This window comes from Pristiophorus japonicus, chromosome 14 (genome assembly GCF_044704955.1).
Source record: "Pristiophorus japonicus isolate sPriJap1 chromosome 14, sPriJap1.hap1, whole genome shotgun sequence".
Classification (NCBI taxonomy): Eukaryota; Metazoa; Chordata; class Chondrichthyes; family Pristiophoridae; genus Pristiophorus; species Pristiophorus japonicus.
Window position 1 is genome coordinate 37,731,555 of NC_091990.1, and position 23,027 is coordinate 37,754,581.

Genomic DNA, 23,027 nt, shown 5'->3' on the forward strand with positions numbered 1-23,027 from the left:
ATTATCTCACACTTCTCCAGATTAAATTCCATTTGCCACTGTTCTGCCCACCTGACCAGTTGATTGATATCTTCCTGCAGTCTACAGTTTTCTTCTTTGGAATTAAGGCTGCAGTCATACTGCACCAATTGATCTGAGACTAGTTTGTGTGTGAGTTGCAGTGGTCGTATATTACAGCGCGGGCCCCTGGAACATCGTGGGCCACTCTGACCTGCGAGAGGACACCATCGCAGGTCAAAAGGATAAAAGAGCATACCACTGCAGCTTCCAGTGCGAGCTGCTGCAAGTGTGCGACGGCTTCGAAGTGGGTGACTGGATGACATCATCAAAACCCAGGTCGCCGTTTGGAGCGTGGGCAGGAACATCGGCGGGGCCCAGGTACAGTGGAGGAGTGGGAAGGTTGGGATGGATGAGTGGTGAGAGATCGTGGCGAAGGTGCGCCGAATGTTTGTGGCGGAGGAGCGGCGAGAGATTGTGGCAGAGGTGCGGTAACTGAGGGTACGGGGCCCAGCAGAGCCGAGGGCCAAGAGGCAGCATGGGCCAGCCCACACTGCGATATGTGTGCGCACTTGGTCCGTGCAGCAGAGATGGTCTCCAGTTAACCCTTGCCACTGGATAAAGGGCTAGCTCTGTCAAGCCCGTGTGGTGGCTGATGTGCAACGGTCACCACACGTTAAAAAAATCCATGCACAAGCATCTTCCACCCCTTCAATTGGAGCTCAGGACTGGAATATCAAGTCCTTCATTGAAACATCTGTGAACCCATGTGGAAACAAGTCATCCTCGTTCGAGGGACCGCCTATGATGATGATGATGATCTTCATTACCAACCACACAGCCGATTTTAGTATCATCTGCAAACTTCTTAATCATACCTCCTATATTCAAGTCTAGATCATTGATGTATACCACAAAAAGCAAGGGACCTAGTACTGAACCCTGCGGAACCCCACTGGAAACAGCCTTCCAGTAACAAAAACATCCATTACCCTCTGCTTCCTGCCTTTGAGCCAATTTTGGATCCAACTTGCCACTTTCCCCTAGATCCCATGGGCTTTTACTTTCGTGACCAGTCTGCCATGTGAGACCTTATCAAAAGCCTTGCTGAAATCCATATACACTACATCAAATGCACTACCCTCATCGACTCTCCTTGTTACCTCCTCAAAAAATTCAATCAAGTTAGTCAGACACGACCTCCTCTTAACAAATCCATGCTGACTGTTCTTGATTAATCCGTGACTTTCTAAATGAAGATTTATCCTGTCCGTCAGAATTTTTTCCAATAATTTTCCCACCACCAAGGTTGACTGGCCTGTAATTACTCAATTTATCCTTTTCTCCCTTCTTAAAAAAAGCAGTCTTCCAGTCCTCTGACACCACACCTGAAATCAGAGAGGATTGGTAAATGATGGTCAAAGCCTGTGCTATTTCCTCTTTTGCTTCGATTAATAGCCTGGGATACATTTCATCCGGGCCTGGGGACTTAGCCACTTTCAAAGCTGCTAAACCCCTAAAAACATCCTCTCTCACTATGTAAATTTCATCTAATATTTCACATCTCCTCCCCGATAGCAGTGTCTGCATCGCCTCTCTCCTTTGTGAAAACTGATGCAAAGTATTCATTAAGAACCATACCCTCATCTCCCGCCTCCACTCACAGATTACCTTCATGGTCTCTGTTATGTATGTAATAACTCAATAGACTGAATACTGTAAACTAATACAGGTACAAACCTGGCTCTGCTTTATTAGGACCCAAAGTGATTACATTACAAGATGGCTTGCCTTTTATACCTGGGCCGCACACACGTGCATACAGCCCAAAGACCTCCGACAGTGGCGCCACCTGGTGGCTAGTAATCCCAAGCATACATACATGACAATATACCCCTTTAAATTATTAGTAACAGTCTTTTTACAAATTGAGATGGTCCGGGGCTTTCCGCTCCCGAGTTGATCGTCTCAGTTCAACTCCAGCCTTGGGCAAGCGTTCTGAGTCTGTTATGACTGGGGGCTGGGTAGCCGATCTGATGGGAGTGGCAATGACCATGTCAGAGTTTGAAAATACAAATTCATTGATGACAGCGGAGCCCTCTGATGACTGAGGGTAGGTTGGTTGGTCACTGATTGTTCCTCAGACTGTTCCGGTTCATCCGTGTGCCGCAGATTTATCTGATCAATATGTTTCCTGCATGTTTGCCCATTCTTGAGCTTGACGATAAATACTCTGTTACCCTCCTTGACCGTAACAGTACCGGCGATCCACTTTGGACCTTGACCATAATTTAGTACATACACAGGATCGTTAACAGAAATGTTGCGTGACACAACAGCGCGATCATGATACCACTGCTGACTTTGACGTCTGGACTCAACATGATCATTCAAGTCAGGGTGGACAAGAGAGAACTTAGTCTTGAGACCTCTCTTCATCAATAGTTCAGCAGGGGGGGACCCCGGTAAGCATGTGGGGTCTTGTCCTGTAACTAGGCAATATGCATGACAAGCGAGTCTGCAGTGAACCTTGAGTTACACATTTCATACTCTGCTTGATGGTTTGGACAGCACGCTCTGCTTGTCCATTAGATGCAGGTTTGAATGGTGCTAACCTCACATGTTTGATACCATTGAGTTTCATGAACTCTTGAAACTCCAGACTAGTGAAGCAAGGTCTGTTGTCGCTTACAACGATGTCGGCAGTCCATGAGTGGCAAACAAGCAGGAAACATGTGGAAGTACTGGATGACATGATTATAAGCTATCCACTTTGACTATGCATCCACCAAAACTAAAAACATCTTTCCCAGGAAGGGACCTGCAAAGTCGATGTGGATCCTGGACCATGGTTTAGATGGCCACGACCACAGACTCAGCGACGATTCCGCTGGTGTTTTATTTAGCTGCATGCAAGTGTTGCACTGATGCACATATGATTCCAGATCAGAGTCAATTCCAGGCTACCATACATGAGATCTGGCAATGGCTTTCATCATGACAATACCAGGATGAGTGCTATGTAGACCAATCACCACTAAGGACATAACGTTTCACAACCAATAATATCGGGTCCTGGCTGGTCCAGGTCTTAACTTGTTGAGCCGTGACAGGTGTTCGTTCACTTTCAAAAGTATCCATAACTAACACGAGGTCTGCAGGTTGTGGTGTCTCCACCTCCGGTGTGGGTAACGGCAGACGGCTCAGTGCATCGGCATAATTCTTGGTGCCAGGTCTATGGCGAATGACATAATCATAGGCAGAAAATGTCAGTGCCCACCTCTGGATGTGGGACGATGCATTGGTATTGATACCTTTGTTTTCCGAAAACAATTTAATGAGTGGCTTGTGATCTGTTTCCAGTTCAAACCGAAGACCAAACAGGTACTGATGCATCTTTTTAACCCCATACACACAGGCAAATACTTATTTTTCTACCATGCTGTAGACTCTTTCCACCTTTGACAAACTTTTAGAAGCATATGCAACAGGTTGTAGTTTACTCGACTCATTAGCTTGTTGGAGCACGCAACCAACTCCATATGACGAAGTATCACAGGCCAATACTAGACGCTTACACGGATCATAATGTACCAGCAGCTTGTTGGAGCAAAGCAGATCAATAGCTTTCTCAAAAGCTCTATCTTGAGGCACACCCCAAACCCAGTTGTCGCCTTTTCTGAGCAGCATGTGCAGTGCCTCTAATAAGGTGCTCAATCTAGGTAAGAAATTACCGAAGTAGTTGAGTAGACCAAGGAACGACTGCAGTTCCGTCACATTCTGAGGCTTGGGTGCATTTTTGATGGCCTTGGTTTTCGAATCTGTAGGCCTGATACCATCAGCAGCAATTTTCCTCCCCAGGAATTTGACTTCCGGTGCCATGAAGACGCATTTCGAACGTTTCAGTCTGAGTCCCACTTTGTCTAGACGAAGTAGAACCTCTTCCAGGTTGTTCAGATGTTCAGTGGTGTCACGACCTGTGACCAGGATGTCACCTTGGAACACGACGGTTCTAGGGACGGACTTCAGTAGACTCTCCATGTTCCTCTGAAATATGGCTGCAGCCGAGCAAATTCCAAAAGGACACCTGTTGTAGATAAACAGTCCTTTATGTGTTGATGCACCTAAGTTTCTTCGATGTCTTGACCAGCTCCTGTGTCATGTAGGCCGACATCAGATCCAGTTTAGTGAACGACTTCCCCCGGCTAGCGTTGCAAACAGGTCATCAGCCTTCGGTAATGGGTATTAATCCTGTTTCAAAACTCGGTTGATCGTAATCTTGTAGTCTCCACAAATCCTGACAGTGCCATCACTCTTCAACACAGGAACAATGGGGCTGGCCCATTCGTTAAATTCGACTGGTGATATAACCCCTTCACGCTGGAGTCTGTCCAGTTCGATTTCGGCCACCTCCCTCATCATGCATGGAACCGTCCGCGCTTTATGATGGAAGGGTCTTGCATCCGAGTCTACGTGGATCTGTACCTTGGCTCCCGTGAAATTGCCGATGCCTGGTTCAAACAGCGAGGGGAACTTGCTCAGCACTTGAGCACATGGAGTATCATCCTCTGACGACAACGCTTTGATATCGTTCCAATTCCATTTGATTTTTTCTAGCCAATTCCTCCTGAACAGCGTTGGACCATTGCCTGGAACAATCCATAACAGTAAATCATGAACCGCACCATCATATGACACCTTGACTACTGCACTGCCAATCACCGTTATGAGTTCTTTAGTGTATGTATGCAACTTGGCATTGACTAGTCTCAGCTTAGGCCTCACAGCCTTCGTATCCCACAGCTTGTCAAATGTCCTCTGGCTCATTATTGATTAACTCACACCTGTGCCCAATTCCATCGGTACCAGCACACCGTTAAGTTTCACACTAATCATTATCGGTTGGTTCTTTGTTAGGAATGAATACAGTCCATACACTTCCTCCTCTAGTATCTCGGATTGCATATCCGGATCCGCACTATACTGGTCATCATCCTCCATGTGGTGTGTCACAGCACACTTGCTCAGTTGCGGATACATGCACAGGAGATGCCCCAGTCTCGAACAGCCTTTACAAATGTAATGTTTAAACTGACACTGATGAGGCCAATGATTGCCCCCACAACGCCAACACGGTGAAATCGGATTCATTCCCGCTGGCGGACTTTGAGCAGCCACAGGTTTCGCATATGCAGTCGAGTTGGCCCTGCCATATGCAGCTCTGCCAAACGACGATACAATCTTGTTTACGGTTCTTGCTGAGTTCCGATTTTTTGATGATATCTGTTTTAAGTTTTTGTCCGTCGTCATGCATTCCTGGGCAATTGTGATGGCCTTGCTCAAATCCAGCGTCTCCGCCGCTAGTAGCTTACGCAGGATCACCTCGTGGTTGATGCCGATTACAAAGAAGTCCCGCAGCATGTCTCCCAATGCATTTTCAAACTTACACGGGTCCAGCTAGATGTCTTAGGTTGGCAACAAATTCCAACACAATCTGGCCCTCAGAATGAATGTGCTTATAGAATCGATATCGTAAGTTGATGATGCCTTCTTCTGGTTTGAGATGGTCACTTACCAGAGCACACAATTCCTCATAGTCCTTGTCCATTAGATTTGCAGGCGAGAGAAGATTCTGTATGAGTCCATAGATTTTCAGACTGCAAACCGTGAAGAAGAGCGTCCTGCACCTAACAGTGTCAGTGGGTTCCTTCATTTTGTTGGCCACGAAGTACTGGTCCAATCTGTCCAGTCCTCTCTCTCCACGAATCTCTCCAGAATTCCAATTGTGCTCTTTTTTTTTGCATGAGAAGGTTCTTAAGTTACCTCGTCACCAAATATTATGTATGTAATAACTCGATTGACTGAATACTGTAAACTAACACAGGTACAAACCTGGCTCTGCTTTATTAGGATCCAAAGTGATTACGTTACATGATGGCTTGCCTTTTTTACCTGGGGTGCACACACGTGCGTACTATAGTAACCCCAAGCATACACACATGGCAGTCTCTAATAGGCCCTACCCTTTAGTTATCTTCTTGCTCTTAATATATTTATAAAACATCTTTGGGTTTTCCTTGATTTTACTTGCCAATAATTTTTCATGCTCTTTTTTGCTTTCCTGATATCCTTTTTAATCTCACCCCTGCACTTTCTATACTCCTCTAGAGAGAAAAAAGTAAGTAGCATTACTGCTGCTCTTCTATAATACCATCTTTAAAGTTGATGATTGCCTTGCTGAAGATGCTATTGCTATTTGAAGAAAAAAAATCAACCACAGTTCTTGTTTCTGATTGCCATCAAGGGAAGGCACAGATGTTGGGTGAGGACAGGACAAGGGCTTCACAGAGAAAAGTACGATTAGATTCCATTGATCAAATCAAAGAGCGAAATATTTCCTTTCGAATGGCCTGCTAACATTTATTGTTAAGCCATCCACTTGAATAGTCACCATTTGGCTAAGTTATAGGAGATATGCTGATGGCTGTGGGATTGTATATATTCTTACTTGCTATTCCACTTTCAGAATAAAAAGGGTAAAAATTGAAAAAGAAAATCTCAAAAGAGTGATTACTAAACAGTTTTTCTTATAAAACATATGAAAAAATATCCCTTTATAGGCAAGTTAACAAGTAATAAGTATATATTTAAAACAAACTACCAGCAAACTTTATTTTCTCACTAATATAAAAGCAAAATACTGCAGATGCTGGAAATTTAGGAACATAGGAAAAGAAGTAGGCCATTAAGCCCCTTGAGCGTGTTCCAACATTCAATGAGATCATGGCTGATCTGCAACCTAACTCCATATAACTTCCTTTGCCCCATATCCCTTAATACCTTTGGTTAACAAATAGCTATTAATCTCAGATTTAAAATTAACAATTGATCTAGCATCAATTGCCTTTTGCGGAAGAATGTTCCAAACATCTACCACCGTTTGTGTATAGAAGTGTTTCCTAATTTCACTCCTGAAAGGTCTGGCTCTAATTTTTAGACTATGTCCCCTTGTCCCCAACCAGCAGAAATAGTTTGTTCCCCTTCATATCTTGAAAACTTCCAACAGATCAACCCTTTACCTTCTACATTCTAGGGAATACAGCCCTAATTTGTATAATTTCTCCTCAGAATAATTTAACCCTTGGAGTCCCGGCAGTATTCTGAATCTGAAATAAAAACAGAAAATGCCGGAAATACTCAGCAGGTCAGGCAGCATCTGTGGAGAGAGAAAGAGAGTTAAGGTTTCAGGTCGACACTCCACAGATGCTGCCTGACCTGCTGAGTATTTGCAGCATTTTCTGTGGGGTTTTGTTAAAGTTTATTTTCTCACTACATTTTCAAACTATTGAAACGATCGTGTAACGATGCTGCGATCGCTGCTAAAGGATGGGTGGAAACCGTGCTTTAAAAAAAAACCTGATGGAGTTTGGGGACTTTTGATGCTGAACCTCATCCAATACAGGCCTTTTAAAAAGGGGACACTGTCTCTTTAATTCAAGACAAATAGTCGGCAAGAAATGATAAGGGAAGGTGACCGCACGTGAATTACACTCGGCGCACTGCAGTCCCTTTGACTCCGGTGAAGCAGTATTCGACACATGCAGTGTTTGAGAAGTATGTAGAGCAGTTTTGATGAGGAGTAGTTGCTGAGCCAGCAGTGTGAGTGAGGTGCTGAGGTTTTGTGTGAGTGCTGCTCCCCCCCGGCAGGGGCGGGGAGTGGACGTGCCCACATTGTGACGCTACTGAGGCCGCTGAGAGCGAGGCTGTTGCTGGTTGCTTGGCCGGAGACGCCATTTGCTGCTTTAAAAGCGAAAGCTGTAGGGAGTAAGCGCCACACGGACAGGGCGGCTTCACTCTGCCGTTGTGGAGCTTTAACTTTTTTTTTGTGAGGGGGAAACAAACGAGGAGGAAAATTTTTAAAAAAAATTAATTAAAAAAAAAACCCAACTCTCATTTTTCGTTTTGAGGTCGGCGGGCCTCGGAGCGGACCGTCGGGCGGACGCTGCCTTCCCTTCCCTGCCCTCCCCCCCTTTCGGGAAAGCCCAACGCGGTTGTTTGGAGAGCGGGTGTCGGCGGATCATGGCGTGCGGAGCCACACTCAAGCGGAGCGTCGAGTTTGACGCGCTGCTCAGCCCTCAGTCTCAGTCCCCCAAGAGGCGGCGGTGTATGCCTTTAACCGGGCCCGGCACTGGAGCACCTTCGCCCCAGAAGTACCTGAAAACGGAGCCGGCGGCCTTTGGCGGAGAGAGCTCGTCAGCACAGAGGCTCACCCCAGGTAATATAACGGGGGAGGGGAGAGGGTGGCAGGGCAGGGGCACAGCCAGACAATGGCAATAAAAGCCGGGGTTATTATGGGAGGGTGTTAAAAGGTGCAGCTTCCTAGGGAATTCATTCAGGCTTTGTTTCGCAATCTGCCTCGCTGCTGTTGAACTTACTGCGGGCTTTGCAAGCAGAAGTCTTAGATGTTGCCATCGTTCAAGCAACTCTGCATTGTGCACAATATAAAACCGAAAATCGATGCAAATGTTGATTTTTTTTTCACAGCCTCCCCCTCAGAAATGGCTGCCATTTTTTTTAAGCAAGAGGAGGGGTCTTTGGCTGCTGCTAAATATACCTCGGAGTTTAGTAGCCAGAAAACCTATGTCAGTATTTTAATATTGTAGAAGCTGCCAGAGAGATTTAAAATTATTTTTTGGCGACAGAAATCTTAGAGGTCTCCCACAAAGCAATTAGAGGTTCATTTGGCGAAACCTTATTGTATTATGGCTATACTTCAGGGTGTCGTAACTGCATTCGTGATGTGTAAAACCAATTATAACCTTTTTCTTTATTGCTACGATAGTGCATTTTGATATTTGCTATGCAGGAGCTGTGAGCTGATGGAAGAAGACGGCTCAGAATTGAAATTGCAATCGTCTGACAATCTACTGTTCTAAGTTATTCTATTATTGTAACAGTCAAATATACAATGCATTTACAACCTGAGCTTTAAATGGTAATAGTGGTAGTAGTTCATTTAAAAACCTATGTAATTGTGATGCTATACCTTTTTTTTAAATGCCTTGGTTTCGTTTTAGAACAAAGATCTTGCTGAATATTCATAATAGAAAGAAGCTTGTACATTATTGGCATTAAACTGAGATTAGAGGATTTCAATTGATCCTTGTTATATTGCTTTCTTTGTTTTGAAAATGTGCCATTAATAAGTTGCTACATTTTGGGGAGTGGTGTTTTTTTAATAAAAATGATTAATAGGCAGGTGATTAAACTGTGTTGTATAATATGTTCACTGACTTGGGCTTTTGTGTGGATAAGAAGTGCATTTGGCATGTTTGCACAGTAAACTAAAGGTGTAAATCATTTGTTTATGAATGCAAAATCTGAAGTGGCAGTGATGGGATTAGTTGGTGTGCTTGCAAAATGCGGTGTTGCAAAGCAATTTTTTTAAAGTTTGAATTTGTGACAAGCTCACCTAATCTAATTTGATCTGTGACTATTGCATTCATGCTCCAAAATTATCTGGGAGAAAACACTGCTGGTGATTTGATGAGCCAAATGGCCTGTTTTCTAGTGGCCATGACACCCACCACGCACATTTCCCAACACCCAAATTCACTAAAGTTCTGACTGGGTGGTGGATGTAGAGGAGAATGTTGCACTGTTAGCATTATTGGAGCAGAGTAGAGAGCTTTACTTTGCACCTGTGCTGTGACTGACTTGAGAGTGCTTGATGCTGACACTTGGGGCCTAAAACAAATTACATCTGTTTCTCAGAACTAACATTCTTTCATGAGCATAAACTTTTTTTTAAATGCACTTTTGATCTACTGTATGGAAATTCACTAATGGTATTCATTGTTTTGGGAATGTCATTTCACTGAATTTCCCAGAATCCATGCCAGTGCATTAAATATTAATTTTATGCATGGACATAATGTGATTTATCATTTAGTCTTGAATTATAGCCTTGTAGTACTCTTTACAGTCTTTATTGTTTTTGCTGCAGATCTAGAGGTCTCTGATGAATTGAAACTGGTTTACAATTTAATTTTTCTATGCTGGCATAGACCGTTGTTATATTTGCTGTTTAGTGTTCTGTTTCTTTGTGCCTTGGGATTTATTTTATGTTATGCCACTATATAAATGCAAGTTATGTCAAACTGCTTGGATGAGTGTTTTTTTTTCCTACCGAATGTTTCTTTGGTATCCTGGATTTGAGTTTCCCAGCATTTTAGAAAGTGTTCTTTTTAATATACAGTAATGTTCTGAGCTCCAAAAGTAATTGCTATTGCTTGCAATCCCAAGTTAGAGGAAGAGTTGATAGTTCTGTCTGAAGAAGCTTGTACAGCTCCATGAACATGGTTTATCACTTTTACTAACTAGCAGGCTACAATGTTTTCCATGCTTAATGGGCAGAGGGAAATCAACAGTTTCAATTCATCAGAGACCTCTAGATCAGCAGCCAAAACAATATTGGGATCTCCAGTTAAAATAGAGGATTCATTTGAGATCAAACTTAACATTAAAGCAAGGATGACAGACTTGGGAGATAAGAGAAAGCAAGATGGCTCAGGCAACAATAAAGACGAGAGAACTACAAGGCTATAATAATTCAAGACTAAATGATAAATCATGTCATGCGCATGCATAACATTAACATTTAATGTGCTGGCATGAAGTCATTGGAAAATGCTCAGTGTTGTGTACAATTTTGTTGGTGATGGATTTGTATCTGGAATGAGATCACATAATGGGATATTTTGAGTTTATAATAATCCATTGAGAAAGCAGCATTAAAAATTCAGTTGTCTAAATGTTGATTTATCCAGGAAGATTCGCTCAATTTTGTTCCCACATAATTGTGCCAATTTGTTTCATTTGAGCCTTTTGTTTAAAGGGTCAAGTATGTGTTTGGAGAAAACAGTACCTAAGAAGCTGGATTTCCTTTTTAAATTAGTTATAGAGCTAGAAATTCATTTTTTGGTGATAGTGGTATTTTTGGCGAAAAATACCACTATCACTCCGCTACGAGGCCTAAAATTTGGGCCCAGCGGTAAAAATCGGCATTGCATGAGGGTTCGTGGCGCAAACCGCAAATTTTCTGCAACTTTTCTGAGGCCAATACCGCTGCGAGAGGGGCTTTGGGATTGCAAAAAAGTAAAAAAAAAATAAAAGTAAAGTAAAATAAAAAATCACGGCATTCACTAGACACTTAACTGTCAAGTTGCAGCCGAAGAATTAAAAAATAAAAACTTTAACTTGCCTTTTTTACAGGTCTTCATACCTACTGCTGTTCCAAGGGCTGCAACGCAGGTTTGTCCCTGGCGTTTTTTTCCGTCCTAACTACGGGTGTGCTATGAGCCAAATTTTTGGTAAAAGCGCTACTTCGAGTCTTGCACACCGGCGTTTGCACCCTAGCGGTACTTAAAAACCGCCGGCGTAAGACTACTACAAATTTCCCGGTTCACCGTTTTTCAGCAAAAATGGCGCAATATCGCCAAAAAAAACGGGCGCAAGATTGTCGAACTTTTAGCCCTAACGTTCATACTTTATCTCTTTGCAGTAATTTGTAGTTTCATCTTTTAAAACTAAAGTCTCAGCAGTTGGTCAAAGAAGCAGATTCATAAAGTGTTAGTGGACTACAGTACCCAGATTATATTATGTCTAAAATTGCAATATTTTTCTCATAGACAGGTGCATTGTAGATCTGAGTAATTAGTACCATTAATGTACTGGTATTCAGCTGTTTTGTCCATATGTTGCTATTTCAAGAATCTTTTTTAAAATAAAAAAAACGTTTTTAATTGGCAATTTTTTCACTTTTTTTTAAAGGAAGAGAATCCTTGTAAGGTTAAAATCCCATTGGTATGTTCGAATATCTCAGAATAAAATGTGGAACAATTTGAACATGTAAGCATAATGCATCTGGCAAGCAAAATGGATAGCTATCCACCAATAATAATGGCAACGGATGCCCGTTTTCTTGTGTTGCCCCTCGAGGGGAGTACCGAGGTAATTTCTAAAGCTTTGCAGAGTTGCCTCAAAACAGTATAATGGCTTGAAGAATTTAAATCTTTTTGTTTGAGAAAATAGGCTGCAAAATGAGGAGCAGCAGATCAGTTTCTTGTGCAAAGGTACTAAAAGTTGAGTTCCCATTTTAAAAAAAAGTGACATTTGAAAAATATCCTTGAATGGAAGTGTTTTTTTCTGTCTTCTGACATCACACTTTTTACATTATTGCATTAGAAAATGAGAAACTGTTGATGAGAATATAAAATGGGTGGGAGAGCAAATTGTGAGGAGGACACAAATCTGCAAAGAGATATAGACAGGCTGTGTGAGCAAAAATTTGGCATATGGAGTTATAATGTGGGAAAATGTGAGGTTGTCCACTTTAGCAGAAATAATAGAAAAGCAAATTATAATTGAAATGAAGAAAAATTGCTGCAGTACAGAGGGACCTGGGGTCCTTGTGCATGAAACACAAAGTTAGTATGCAGGTACAGTAAGTAATCAGGAAGGCAAATGGAATGTTGGCCTTTATTGCAAGGGGGCAGGGATAGAGTATAAAAGCAGAGAAGTCCTGCCACAACTGTACAGGGTATTGGTGAGGCCACACCTATACTGCATACAGTTTTGGTCTCTAAGGAAGAATATACTTGCATTGGAGGCTGTTCAGTGAAGGTTCACTAGATTAATTCCGAAGATGAGGAGTTTGACTTATGAAGGTAGATTGGGCCGATACTCATTGGAGTTCCGAAGAATGAGGTGATCTTATCAAAACATGCAAGATAATGAGGGGGCTCGACAAGGTGGATGCAGAGAATATTTCCACTCATCGGGGAAGCTAAAGCTACGGGGCATAGTCTCGGAATAAGGGACCGCCCATTTAAAAGCAATGGAGAGGAATTTCTTGAGGGTTGTAAATCTGTGGAATTCTCTGCCCCAGAGAGCTGTGGAGACTGGGTCACTGAATATATTTAAGGTGGAGATAGACAGATCTTTAAACGATAAGGGAATAAAGGGTTATGGGGAGTGGGCAGGGAAGTGGAGCGGAGTCCACAATCTTATTAAATGGCAGAGCAGACTCGAGGGGCCAAATGGCCTACTCTTATTTTTTTATGCTCATTAAAATAATAGGCGATTGTGGTTCTTTTGGGAGCTTTTCCATTCAGTAAGGAGCATGCTAGAGTGAGTTTCCTGTTTTTTGCATGAATGTTGTTGCCAGTCATTTCTGAAAGGCTGAAATTTTTTATCTAACTTTTTGAGGGTACTTTCAGTTCCTGTGACAGCAGAAATTGTATACTTTGAATGTTGAGATTCTGCGATTGCAGTAGTATCGAGCAATGTGATGTAGAGTTGAAATGTCACAATTAAGTTCACATGGACTGACGGTTTTTAAATGGGTTATAAACTGCTGTAGATAAGAGAACTTTATATCCATAAAAGAGATGATTGAGTGCTGGTGCACTGAGTGACTAAGGGCCCAAGTTTCCACATGATTTGCGCCTGATTTTTAGGAGCAACTGGTGGAGAACGGACTATCTTAGAAATCGCAATTCTCCATATTTTTTTCTGCAGTTCTAGTCAGGTAGAACAGTTCTACTTTGGAACAGAATTTTTTCTTCAAAAGGGGGTGTGTCCGGCCACTGACGCCTGATTTCAAAGTTTCCACAGTGAAAACGTACTCCAAACTAAGTTAGAATGGAGCAAGTGAAGATTTTTGTAGAACTGAAAAAACCTGTTCTACACATTAAAAAATCAGGCGCAGGTTACAAATTAGGTGTCCAGAACAAGGTGGGGGGGAGGGGAAGGGAAGTCATTAAATTCTACAATCAATCCTTATTTATACTTCTACAAATATTATACAAATAAATCCAACCTGAATAAGCAAAGAAAAGATTAAATAAACCATCTTCCTACCTGTGTGAAAGTGCTTCAGGCACGGAGAATGCTGGTCAGCCTGAGGCGCCCGTTCTTCCCGCGGGGGAGTGGGAGGAGGCACCCGTTCTTCCCGCGGTTGGGGGGGGGGAAGAGGGGAGAAGGAGACAGTGAGAAGGCTGCAAGTGCTGATGGCAATGTGCTTTTATTTTAAAAATGTTCAAAAATTAAACAGCTACAAAGAACTACAAAAATGGCCGAGTGCCAATGTTTTTTTTTACACTGAGCATGCACGAACGCTCCAACGGCAGGGAAAAAACTAATTTAAATAGTACCCGCCCCCTCCCACTTACAAAATTGGCGCGAGTGTAGGCTCCGCCCCCCTGGGCGCCGCGCCAGGCAGACAAGGAGCTGCAGAACGCTCCAGAATCGCGAGGTATTTTTTAGGCGCGAAAAACGGGCGCCGAGCTCGGAGGGGCGCCTGTTTTTTTTTATCGTGTGGAAACTTGGGCCCTAAGTGTGTATTTGGCCCTTTTTTTTTAAATAAAAAAAATTAGTATCTGAAATTGCAACCAGTTTGTATTTCAAAATTTTAGAAGTATGCTGGAAAATAGAATTCATTAGAATGTACAAGTTCTGCATCTTGCATTTTTTTTTCCTTTTGGTTCTCAGCGCTATAACTGATTTAAGAACAGGAGGCCAATCTGTCTCGAGCCTGTTCCACCATTCAATATTTTGAATGCTGGTCTGTTCTTCAACTCTATTTACCTGCCTTTGTTCCAGATCTCTTCCCCAGCAAGAATCTATCCATTTCCGACTTAAATTTCAATTGCCCCAGCATCCACTGCCTTTTGGGGAGCAAATTCCAGATTTCCACTACTGCATGAAAAAATGCTTCCTAATATTGCTCCGAAATGGCCCAGTTCTAATTTTAAGGTCATGCCCCCTTTTTAAAAATTCTCTCTGAATAGAGCGTATCAAAATCGCTTAGAATTTTAAACAGCTTGATTTGGATCATCCCTCAACCTTCTAAACTCGAGAGAATACAAGTGATATTTATGCAACCTGTCTCTTAATTTAACCCCTTTAGTCCTGGTATCATTCTGGTGAATCTGCATTGTACCCCTTCCAAGGCCAACATATCTTTCCTAGGATTTGTTGCCTAAAACTGAAAGCAGTACTCCAGATGGGGTCTGACCAAGGCTCTGTACAAATGAAGCATAACTTCCTCGCTGTTGAATTCCAATCTCCTTGAGAGTCCAACGTTCCATTAGCCTCTTTGATTACTTTTTGCATTGGCTTTGTGATTTGTTTACGTGCATCCTAAATGCTTTTGCCCCTCCGTCATTCCTAGTCTCTTACCATTAGATATTTCTTGGATCCAAAGTGAATGACCTGACACTTAGCCACATTGAACTTCATCTGTCATAGTTTTGCCCACTCTTCGTTTGTCTATGTTCTTTAGTAACTTTCTTCTCCCATCCAGTTACTGTCCCTTTTTAACTTTGTGTCAATTGCAAGCTTGGATATACAACTCTGTTCTTTCACCATGTCATTGTGGTGAAAAGCAGAGGCCCCAGTACAGCTCCTGGGGAATACCACCTGTCACATCCCTACCAATCGGAGATTGCACCCTTTTTCCCTAATCTGTCTCCTACTTCCCAAGCCATGACACAAGGTTGCCTCCAATTCTGTGTGCTTAGTTTTTCCTAACCACAATCTCTTGTGTGGAACCTTTATCAAATCCCTTCTGAAAGTTCATGCTGACGTCATCCATAGACATGCTCCTATCCACTGTTGGTGATGCCTCAAAACTAAACTCGATTAGTCAAACATGACTTGCCCGTCACACATCCATGGTGACTTTGATCAGCTGATGCTTGTCCAAGTGCTCAGTCACTGTCTCTAAAATTCCAGTGCCTTCCCTGCAATTTGTTAAATTACAGTCTGTAGTTATCTGGTTTCTCCCTCCCTCCCCTCCCTTGTTAAATATTGCAATTTTCCAAGGCACGACACCTGGCACTAGAGACCTGTAGAAAATTATGACTGCTGATTCTGCAATTTCATCATCTATTTATTTCCACACCAGGTTAGTAAAAGAATTAGGTTCTGGAGGTTTGTCTACAGTCCCATTTATTTTATTCATTACCATTTTAAAAAAAAGACTTATTAAATCCACTAAGTTCCTCCCTCTGACTTACTTTTCGGTTCCTTTGTGCCTTTGGTATTTTATCCTCTTACTCCACTGTGTAAACAGATACACAGTACTCATTTTGCAAGTCTGCCATTTCCTTATCTATTATAGTCTTGCCTGCATCCAACTTTAATAGACTTGCATTCTCCTTTACTGCTCCACTTCATTGTTTCAAATATATTGCTAGCTTTGATTTCCCTTGTAAGTTTAAAAAAAATATTCCCTATTTGCACTCTACTTTCTTTGTATCCTTCTTGCTTTTTATAGCTAGATTTCCAAATTTTTCTTGCATTTTTATTAGCCTTTTCTTTTAGCTTGATAGTATCTGTTGCTTTTATTGACCATAGTTGCTTAACTACATGAGTGGAACATTGCCTTTTTAGAGGTGTATACGGATTTTGTATTATGCCAAATACTACTTTGAATACTTCCTACCGTTTGTAGGCTTAGCTGTTAACAGTTCAGCCCAGTTTACAGTGGTCAATTTATTTCTCATCCCTTCAAAGTTTACCTTGTTTGAATTTACAACCTTTGTTTAATCACTATTCTTTCTATCTCTCTCAAACTTAATGTCAAATTCAATCGTTGTATGGTCACTATGTGCAAGATATTCCCTTTACGTCTGTTGACTAATTTTCGTTTGTTACTCATCAATAAATCCAGTATATGGCCTGTTCCCCTGTCTGCTCGAACATATATTCTGGGAAAACTGTCCCGAACCTCTTGTGATAGCCACTTGTTTTTCTACATGCTGCCCTGATCGCTCTCTACATTTCCCCCATCCCCTGTTACTGCTATCGGGCCTGAAGACAACTTCTACCAGAGTCTTCCATCCTTTGCTGTCCCTTAACTCGACCCACAGTTTCCACTGCCCAGTTACCCTTGCTCAATTCCCTTCTTTCTACTGTAGTACAGTAATTGTCATTTATCAATATTGCTGCTACGCCTCCTTTCTTAATTTCCCTGTCTTTTCTAAATATCCTATCGCCTAGAATATTTAGCTCCCACTCGTGCTCCAGTTGTAGCCAGGTCTCTAGTGGCTAATACATCATATGCTTTAAGCTGACTGTGCTTCTGATTCACTTGTTTTATTTCTTGTGCTACATACATTTGTGTATGGAAAGCTTATTTGGATATCTGTCCTTTTTCTCTCTCCTTTTTGGCAGTGTGGATTTCCCCCCCCCCCCCCCCCCCAATCTCATCCCCCAACTGGTTTAAATCTTTTCTCACTGCCTTTCCACAAGGACAAGATTGCCTTTCCAGTTTAGGTGTGGGTCATCCCACTTGTACAACTTTCTCTGGCCTCACCTGTGCTCCCAGGAATCTGAAACTCTCCCCTTTTACACCATCCCTCCAGCTTTCCCCAACTGGTTCAGTGTGTAGTACTGTGATCTAGAAATTACTATCCTGGAGTAATCTAGAACTTGGCTCCTTGAAATCTCTGCTGAACCTTAAACCTATGACACAATGGGTTAACCAAACATTCCACTCAATTGAATAAAATATAGCTTTACGCCCAGTATACAATGGCCTTGGTACCAGACAGTCATTTAAATTAGCCAAACTACTTTTCCTGATCATGAGGTTTTGCCTTTTCAAAGCCTATTTGGTTACCACACTACAACAAGGTAAGGCATTTTGTTCTAATTTTGCCACTGCTCACCGTTTCTTCTTTTTGATCATGCAGGGTACAGTAGAAAAGGAAGGTCTCGCTGTAATTGTAAATTCAGTTGGGGTGATACTCGGCAACACTTCCTCAGTTCGTGCATTAGCAATGGGTTTGACACTTTTCACCACACAGCTTTTTGTAACCAAAATTGTCTCACTTTCCAGTGACACAGGTATCCATGTAATGCTTTAAAAACTTACCATGCTAAGTTCTTTGGCAAGCTCTTTAGCTTTTATCCAGCAGCAGCCGTAAAATTGAACTCTGAGCTCTTTTGTAATTTAAAGCACCTAGATAATGCTTCATCAACAGCAGCCATCTTACTTTCACGTTTCTGTTTCCTGTCCCGGTTCCTGTTTCTTTTTGCCAGTCCTTCAAGAACCCTGAGAATCAGAAAAGCCATTCTTCTGTGTGACTAGCTTTTGACTCTTAAATTCCTTCACGCTGTTGAAACCATTTCTAGTGCCTTTTTTGGTTCTATCTTGAAATTCAACTTGCATTGTTTCCTCACCCACCCAAAACGAACAAATGGAAACCAGGTCAAACCAGTTTTTAGACGCATTGACTGATGAACCCAGTCAGATTGCGAGTTGAAGTCTCTGGTTCAAAGGTGAAAAGTCTTGTTAAAGCAGGATTTCTATGTGCCACACTTGCATATACTGCCATAAATGAATGTGTGCAATTGAAACACAATTTTCACAGATGGAAGTATAGAGGAAAAATGGGCCTATTTAGACCCAATAACGTGCTATTTGCTTGTAAATTGCAGATATCCAGATTTATTGTGAGAATTGTTACACTCCTTGTCACACTATCACTGACCTCTTCTAGCACCTGGCATCAGACCAATACTTGAAGATACGTGAGAGCAGTAAAAGAATAACCAGTATTGCCCCCCACACCTCAGCACCCCACCATGTGGTAAGGAAGCACCTGGTCTCTACTCATCTCTTCCTAGTGACTGTACCAGAAATCAGCAATTTAGTAATATAGGAATCGAGTATGAAGCAGTGTGCTGGCATTACTGCGCACCCCCAAAAATCTTTCTAGATATTTCGGTGAGTGCAGGGGTTCTATTTTGTTTGATTTCTATTGTACAAAGTTAACCCAAACTGTTAACCCAATTCCCAGATGAAGTTTGCTTAGATGAGCAACTAAATTACTGTCTTTCCAGCATGTTTTCAAACTGGGTCTCTGCACTCAAGGGTGTTTTGTGGTCAAATTTTCTGAATTTGTGTTTCAACTTTCTAGCAATATTTCTGTTGCTGTATAGTAACTACTGTTTCCAGCAACCGTAACACTTAAGCAGTCCTTTGGAAGTTAGATTAGGGGGTCTCCAGATGTGTCTATTTGTAGGGATCCTGCAGAGTAAATTTGAAAACCATTGCGTAGTTTCAGCATTTTTACTTTTGAAGAGCTGTTGGAAATCAATTGCAAGCAACAGAATAAATGGACCAGTGTATTAATGCCTTCTGGTTTTTTGTGAATGATGAGTGTTTATAAGTGTTTAAATTTGTTAGTTATCCAAGATACAATTTTGTATGCTGAAAAAGTGATAGTTTGGATCGTATTCTGTAGCACATGGTGAATAATGGTTGGTTGGGATGTTTGCTTTGTGTGTGTCTGTGACAAAAAAGATAACTTAAAAGGAGAGCATTTCCACTGTATACTTTATACCACCATCTTTAAAATGTCATCTGTCATGTAGCAGTGCCTGTTCAGATGGTCTCTTGCACCCAAGTGCTGCTCCAATGACACATGTAGGTATGTCCCAGGGTAGCTGTATAGAATACCCTGGAAACTTGTGATTTGGACTAGTATGAATGCTGAAAGAGGCATGGAAGCCAGGAAAGTTAATAATATTGACAGAATAAAATACACCTGGTTTTCACTTCATCTTTGTAAAATTCTATAGATGAGTATATTCTGAATGTATCATTTAGTTCACCTGTGTAGTAATCATCCTCTTAATTTATATATTTGAATAATTTGTTATGGTGTATACATAATGCACCAGAGCTAAATCTTGTTGTAAAAGGGTGCCTATGACATCGAAAATACAATACTTGTAGTAACTTTGAAACCAAAGGGACAGTCCGAGGAAAACATGACCCAAATCTCACTCGGTGAGTCGTTCAATCTAACTCCTGGGATATGGATTTGATTCCAGATAAAGCTTTTAATTTAAGTGTTTACATGTTAATTTGGGTGGTTTGTTCCAGTTTATTTGCAGCATGCTCTTAACTGTGTATCAATATGTGAAATGTTTGACTTTAGGATAAAGATTTTTGGACTTGTGACATGAGGTTTTTTTCTCTCTCAATTCTACTTCCTGTCTTTTTTAAATTGCAGAACAGATATTTCAGAACATCAAGCAAGAATATAGCCGTTTCCAATGGAGGAGACAGTTAGAAGGAAGTTTTAATCAAAGTGAGACAAACAGTTCTGCTGAGGGGTCATCTAACACTTTGTTACTAAATGCACCAAGTTCACCAGGTAAGTAAGATATCCAAAATATGTTTCTGAAATCTGCACCAGTACTCTTGCTAGATTAAGTTTTGTTACTTTAGTTGTGCAATAGGTTGAGCATTTACCCTAGACCAATAGGTTGTGGGGATCAAGGTTTCCTATTTCTGGCTGAAATTCCAGCAGGAAGGTGACCATGCTGTGTGTGTTTTCCATTGTCTCATCGTCTTGGGTTTGTGCTATGCTTGTGAAAGTTTCACAATGTCCAACCATATGACGGCAGAGTCAGACTTAACCTGTTCTCCCATCAAGCCTTTGATTATTTGTAGAAATAAATATCTGAAGCTTTACCGTCCCTTTTTCACATCAATGAATATATAAACAGAGAATGACAAACCTAGAACAAATTACTATTTTGGATGCAGCTACAAATAGGGAAAAATGCTTTTTGAATATTTAATGAAGTAAAGCCAAGACAGCAATGGAAGCTCCAGTAATAAAGCATTTCATGATGTTACATGCCACCCAAGTTAGAGTTGGGCTTTATTTGTAGCTCTCCATTTGTGAATTGTCAATTCTTCGCCATTCCACTAAATGGAGACACTTATGCTGGAGAACCTAATGAGGAAGGACGGAATAGAAAAGGTTAGTTAAGCGGCAACAGTGTTGCAGAAGTGCTTCTCAAATCATCTCATCTAGTGATGGCAGCTGCGGAGAAGAAGTTTGGTAACCTACAATGTTCTTCACAGCTGAAGGCTTAAAGGAAGGAACATTGTGAATCTAATTTTAAAGTGTGGAAGAGAAAAACATTTAATGCAGTGCTAAGTATATACTGTATAAGGATATTGGTTTTGTATATTCATTTGACCTTTTGATTGGAGTCAATGTACTTTTAAGAACTTGATGCCACGTGCAGATTAATTGACCTTTTTACCTCTTGCTCACCCCCCCCCCCCCCCCCCCAAGACACAACGCAATAGTAAATAAGTCCTCGTCTTGTTAACAGCAGACTTGTTTCATTCATAAAATTTGGATTGCCATTTATTGAATTTTTTTTTGATTGTTTTATAGTCCAAATTTTTTTGGTATTTTTTCCTCTACTTGTATAAATGTTTCTGCAAAGTCTCTTAGCTGTGCTGTGGTATCCGCTCATTAAAGTAACCTTGATCGGTTTGCTCTTTACTTTGGTTGATTCCATCTTTTCCTGCAATTAGCACCATCTTGAGTTTAAAATCAGCATTGAATGCGGTACACCCTTCCTATTGTTCAAGGTTCTGAAATGTAAAGCTGGCTGGAAGCACAAAAGCTTGACGTGTTGGACTTGTTTTGCTGGGAGGTTGTCCTGGTTTGCAAGGATGTTGCTTGATTTTTGTCCAGCAATTTTTCTTTTACTTAGAAGTACTTTTCCCAGCTCGGCTACAGAACTGGCATTAGTGAGAATGTTTGCTTGGCATTAGTGAGAATGTTTGCTTCCACGCTCCAAAAAAAAAAACCTGAAACCATGTTTTGCATCAGCTTGGGAAAAGCTGTCCGATGCTCTGGGACTCCAGGTCACAATTGCCTGATGCCAGTTTTGCTTGTGCAACCATAATACTGAAGCCTTCAGTTACTTGCGGCGTTATAGTCTTCAGCATTATCCGCAACTGTTGTATTCGAGCTGGTTTCAGCATTGATGGTTGACTGGTGCATTAAATTCTGGGTCCTCCCACTGACCGTGAAAAGAACGGCATATTTAAATGAAGCTGTTTGTGATGGTGAATTACAAAATCCCTTTACCTAAGAAGCATTACTCTGTCTGTAACATTCAGAAATAAGTAGCGTGGATGACTAATTCTCTGAGTAGTGGTTGTGGCAATTTGAAGCATGGTATAATCTGCCTTGGTAATTCACAATTGTGGATTGGACTCGTGCCTACTTCTAAAAGTAGATTCCATCGGCAGCTTCATTTGGCATTGTAAATTAATCCTAGCAACAGTGGAAGCTGTTGCATCTGACAGTACCAATGGCTAACTTTGAAGTAGCGACTCTATTTGAGCACACATTCTCCATTGCACCTGCCAACAGACATTGGGCCGTAATTTGTGGCCCCTACAGGCGCATATGAGGTGCGCAGGGGCTGCGTAAGTTCCGGGTTTAGGCATGCGCTAAAACCTGGAACTTGCAATCTGTTAAGAATTCTCTTGATCGATCACATGCATCCCCGGGAAAAGGGCCTCCTCGGGTGGAGAATTTGGTTATTTGTACAACTTCTGCCCAGCGAACGCCTGCGAAATTCTTAGGCCTGGTAAAAGCAGGTGTAAGGCCTGCTTTATCTAGCGTAAGAGTTTAAAAAAAAAAAAAAAAAATGTTATCAAACATATACATATTAAAAGCCCTGTTAAAACGTAACTTTTTATTTTTCAAAAGATTAAATTCGTTTTAAATATTAAATGTAATATTTATTTGATGTCTAGCGGGAGTATTTCTATTCATACTTATGGGGATTCCCTCCTGTGGTTGGGCTGGCCCACATGATCCCAGGGGCGCTTGAAACTGCGCGCGTCACTGGGAAACGCAGGCCTACGCGTTGAGACTCGGGAACGCAAGTCTCTGGATCCCGAGGCAGAAGGTGAGTGTGTAGATATTCTGCTGGTCGGAGGCATTCGCCCATGGGAAGCCTCCGACTGCAAAATCCACTTGCTGTGGATAAAGTCCTGATGTCTGGATTGCTGAATAATATGAACATTGTTGAGCTGTACAGAAAGATACTTCTGCTAATGAGAGGAAGAGTCCAAAGTAAGTGGGTCCAGTGAGCAAGAGGAGGTATGGGAACTGGCTCCCACT

At 41.7% G+C, this 23,027-nt stretch overlaps 1 protein-coding gene across 3 annotated transcripts in view; it reads left to right on the top strand.

The window, feature by feature from the left end:
• Positions 1-7,760: 7,760 nt before the first annotated feature.
• akirin1 (akirin 1) overlaps positions 7,761-23,027 on the top strand; it is a 29,042-nt gene continuing 13,775 nt past the window's right edge. For 2 of the 3 annotated variants that reach the window (XM_070899179.1, XM_070899181.1), the window contains exons 1-3: positions 7,761-8,272; positions 11,272-11,310; positions 20,091-20,234. In XM_070899179.1, the coding sequence (XP_070755280.1) occupies positions 8,077-8,272; positions 11,272-11,310; positions 20,091-20,234 (379 nt within the window). In that variant the 5' untranslated portion in view covers positions 7,761-8,076. The remainder of the gene's footprint in view (positions 8,273-11,271; positions 11,311-20,090; positions 20,235-23,027) is intronic. The other variant, XM_070899180.1, reaches the window with a different exon arrangement.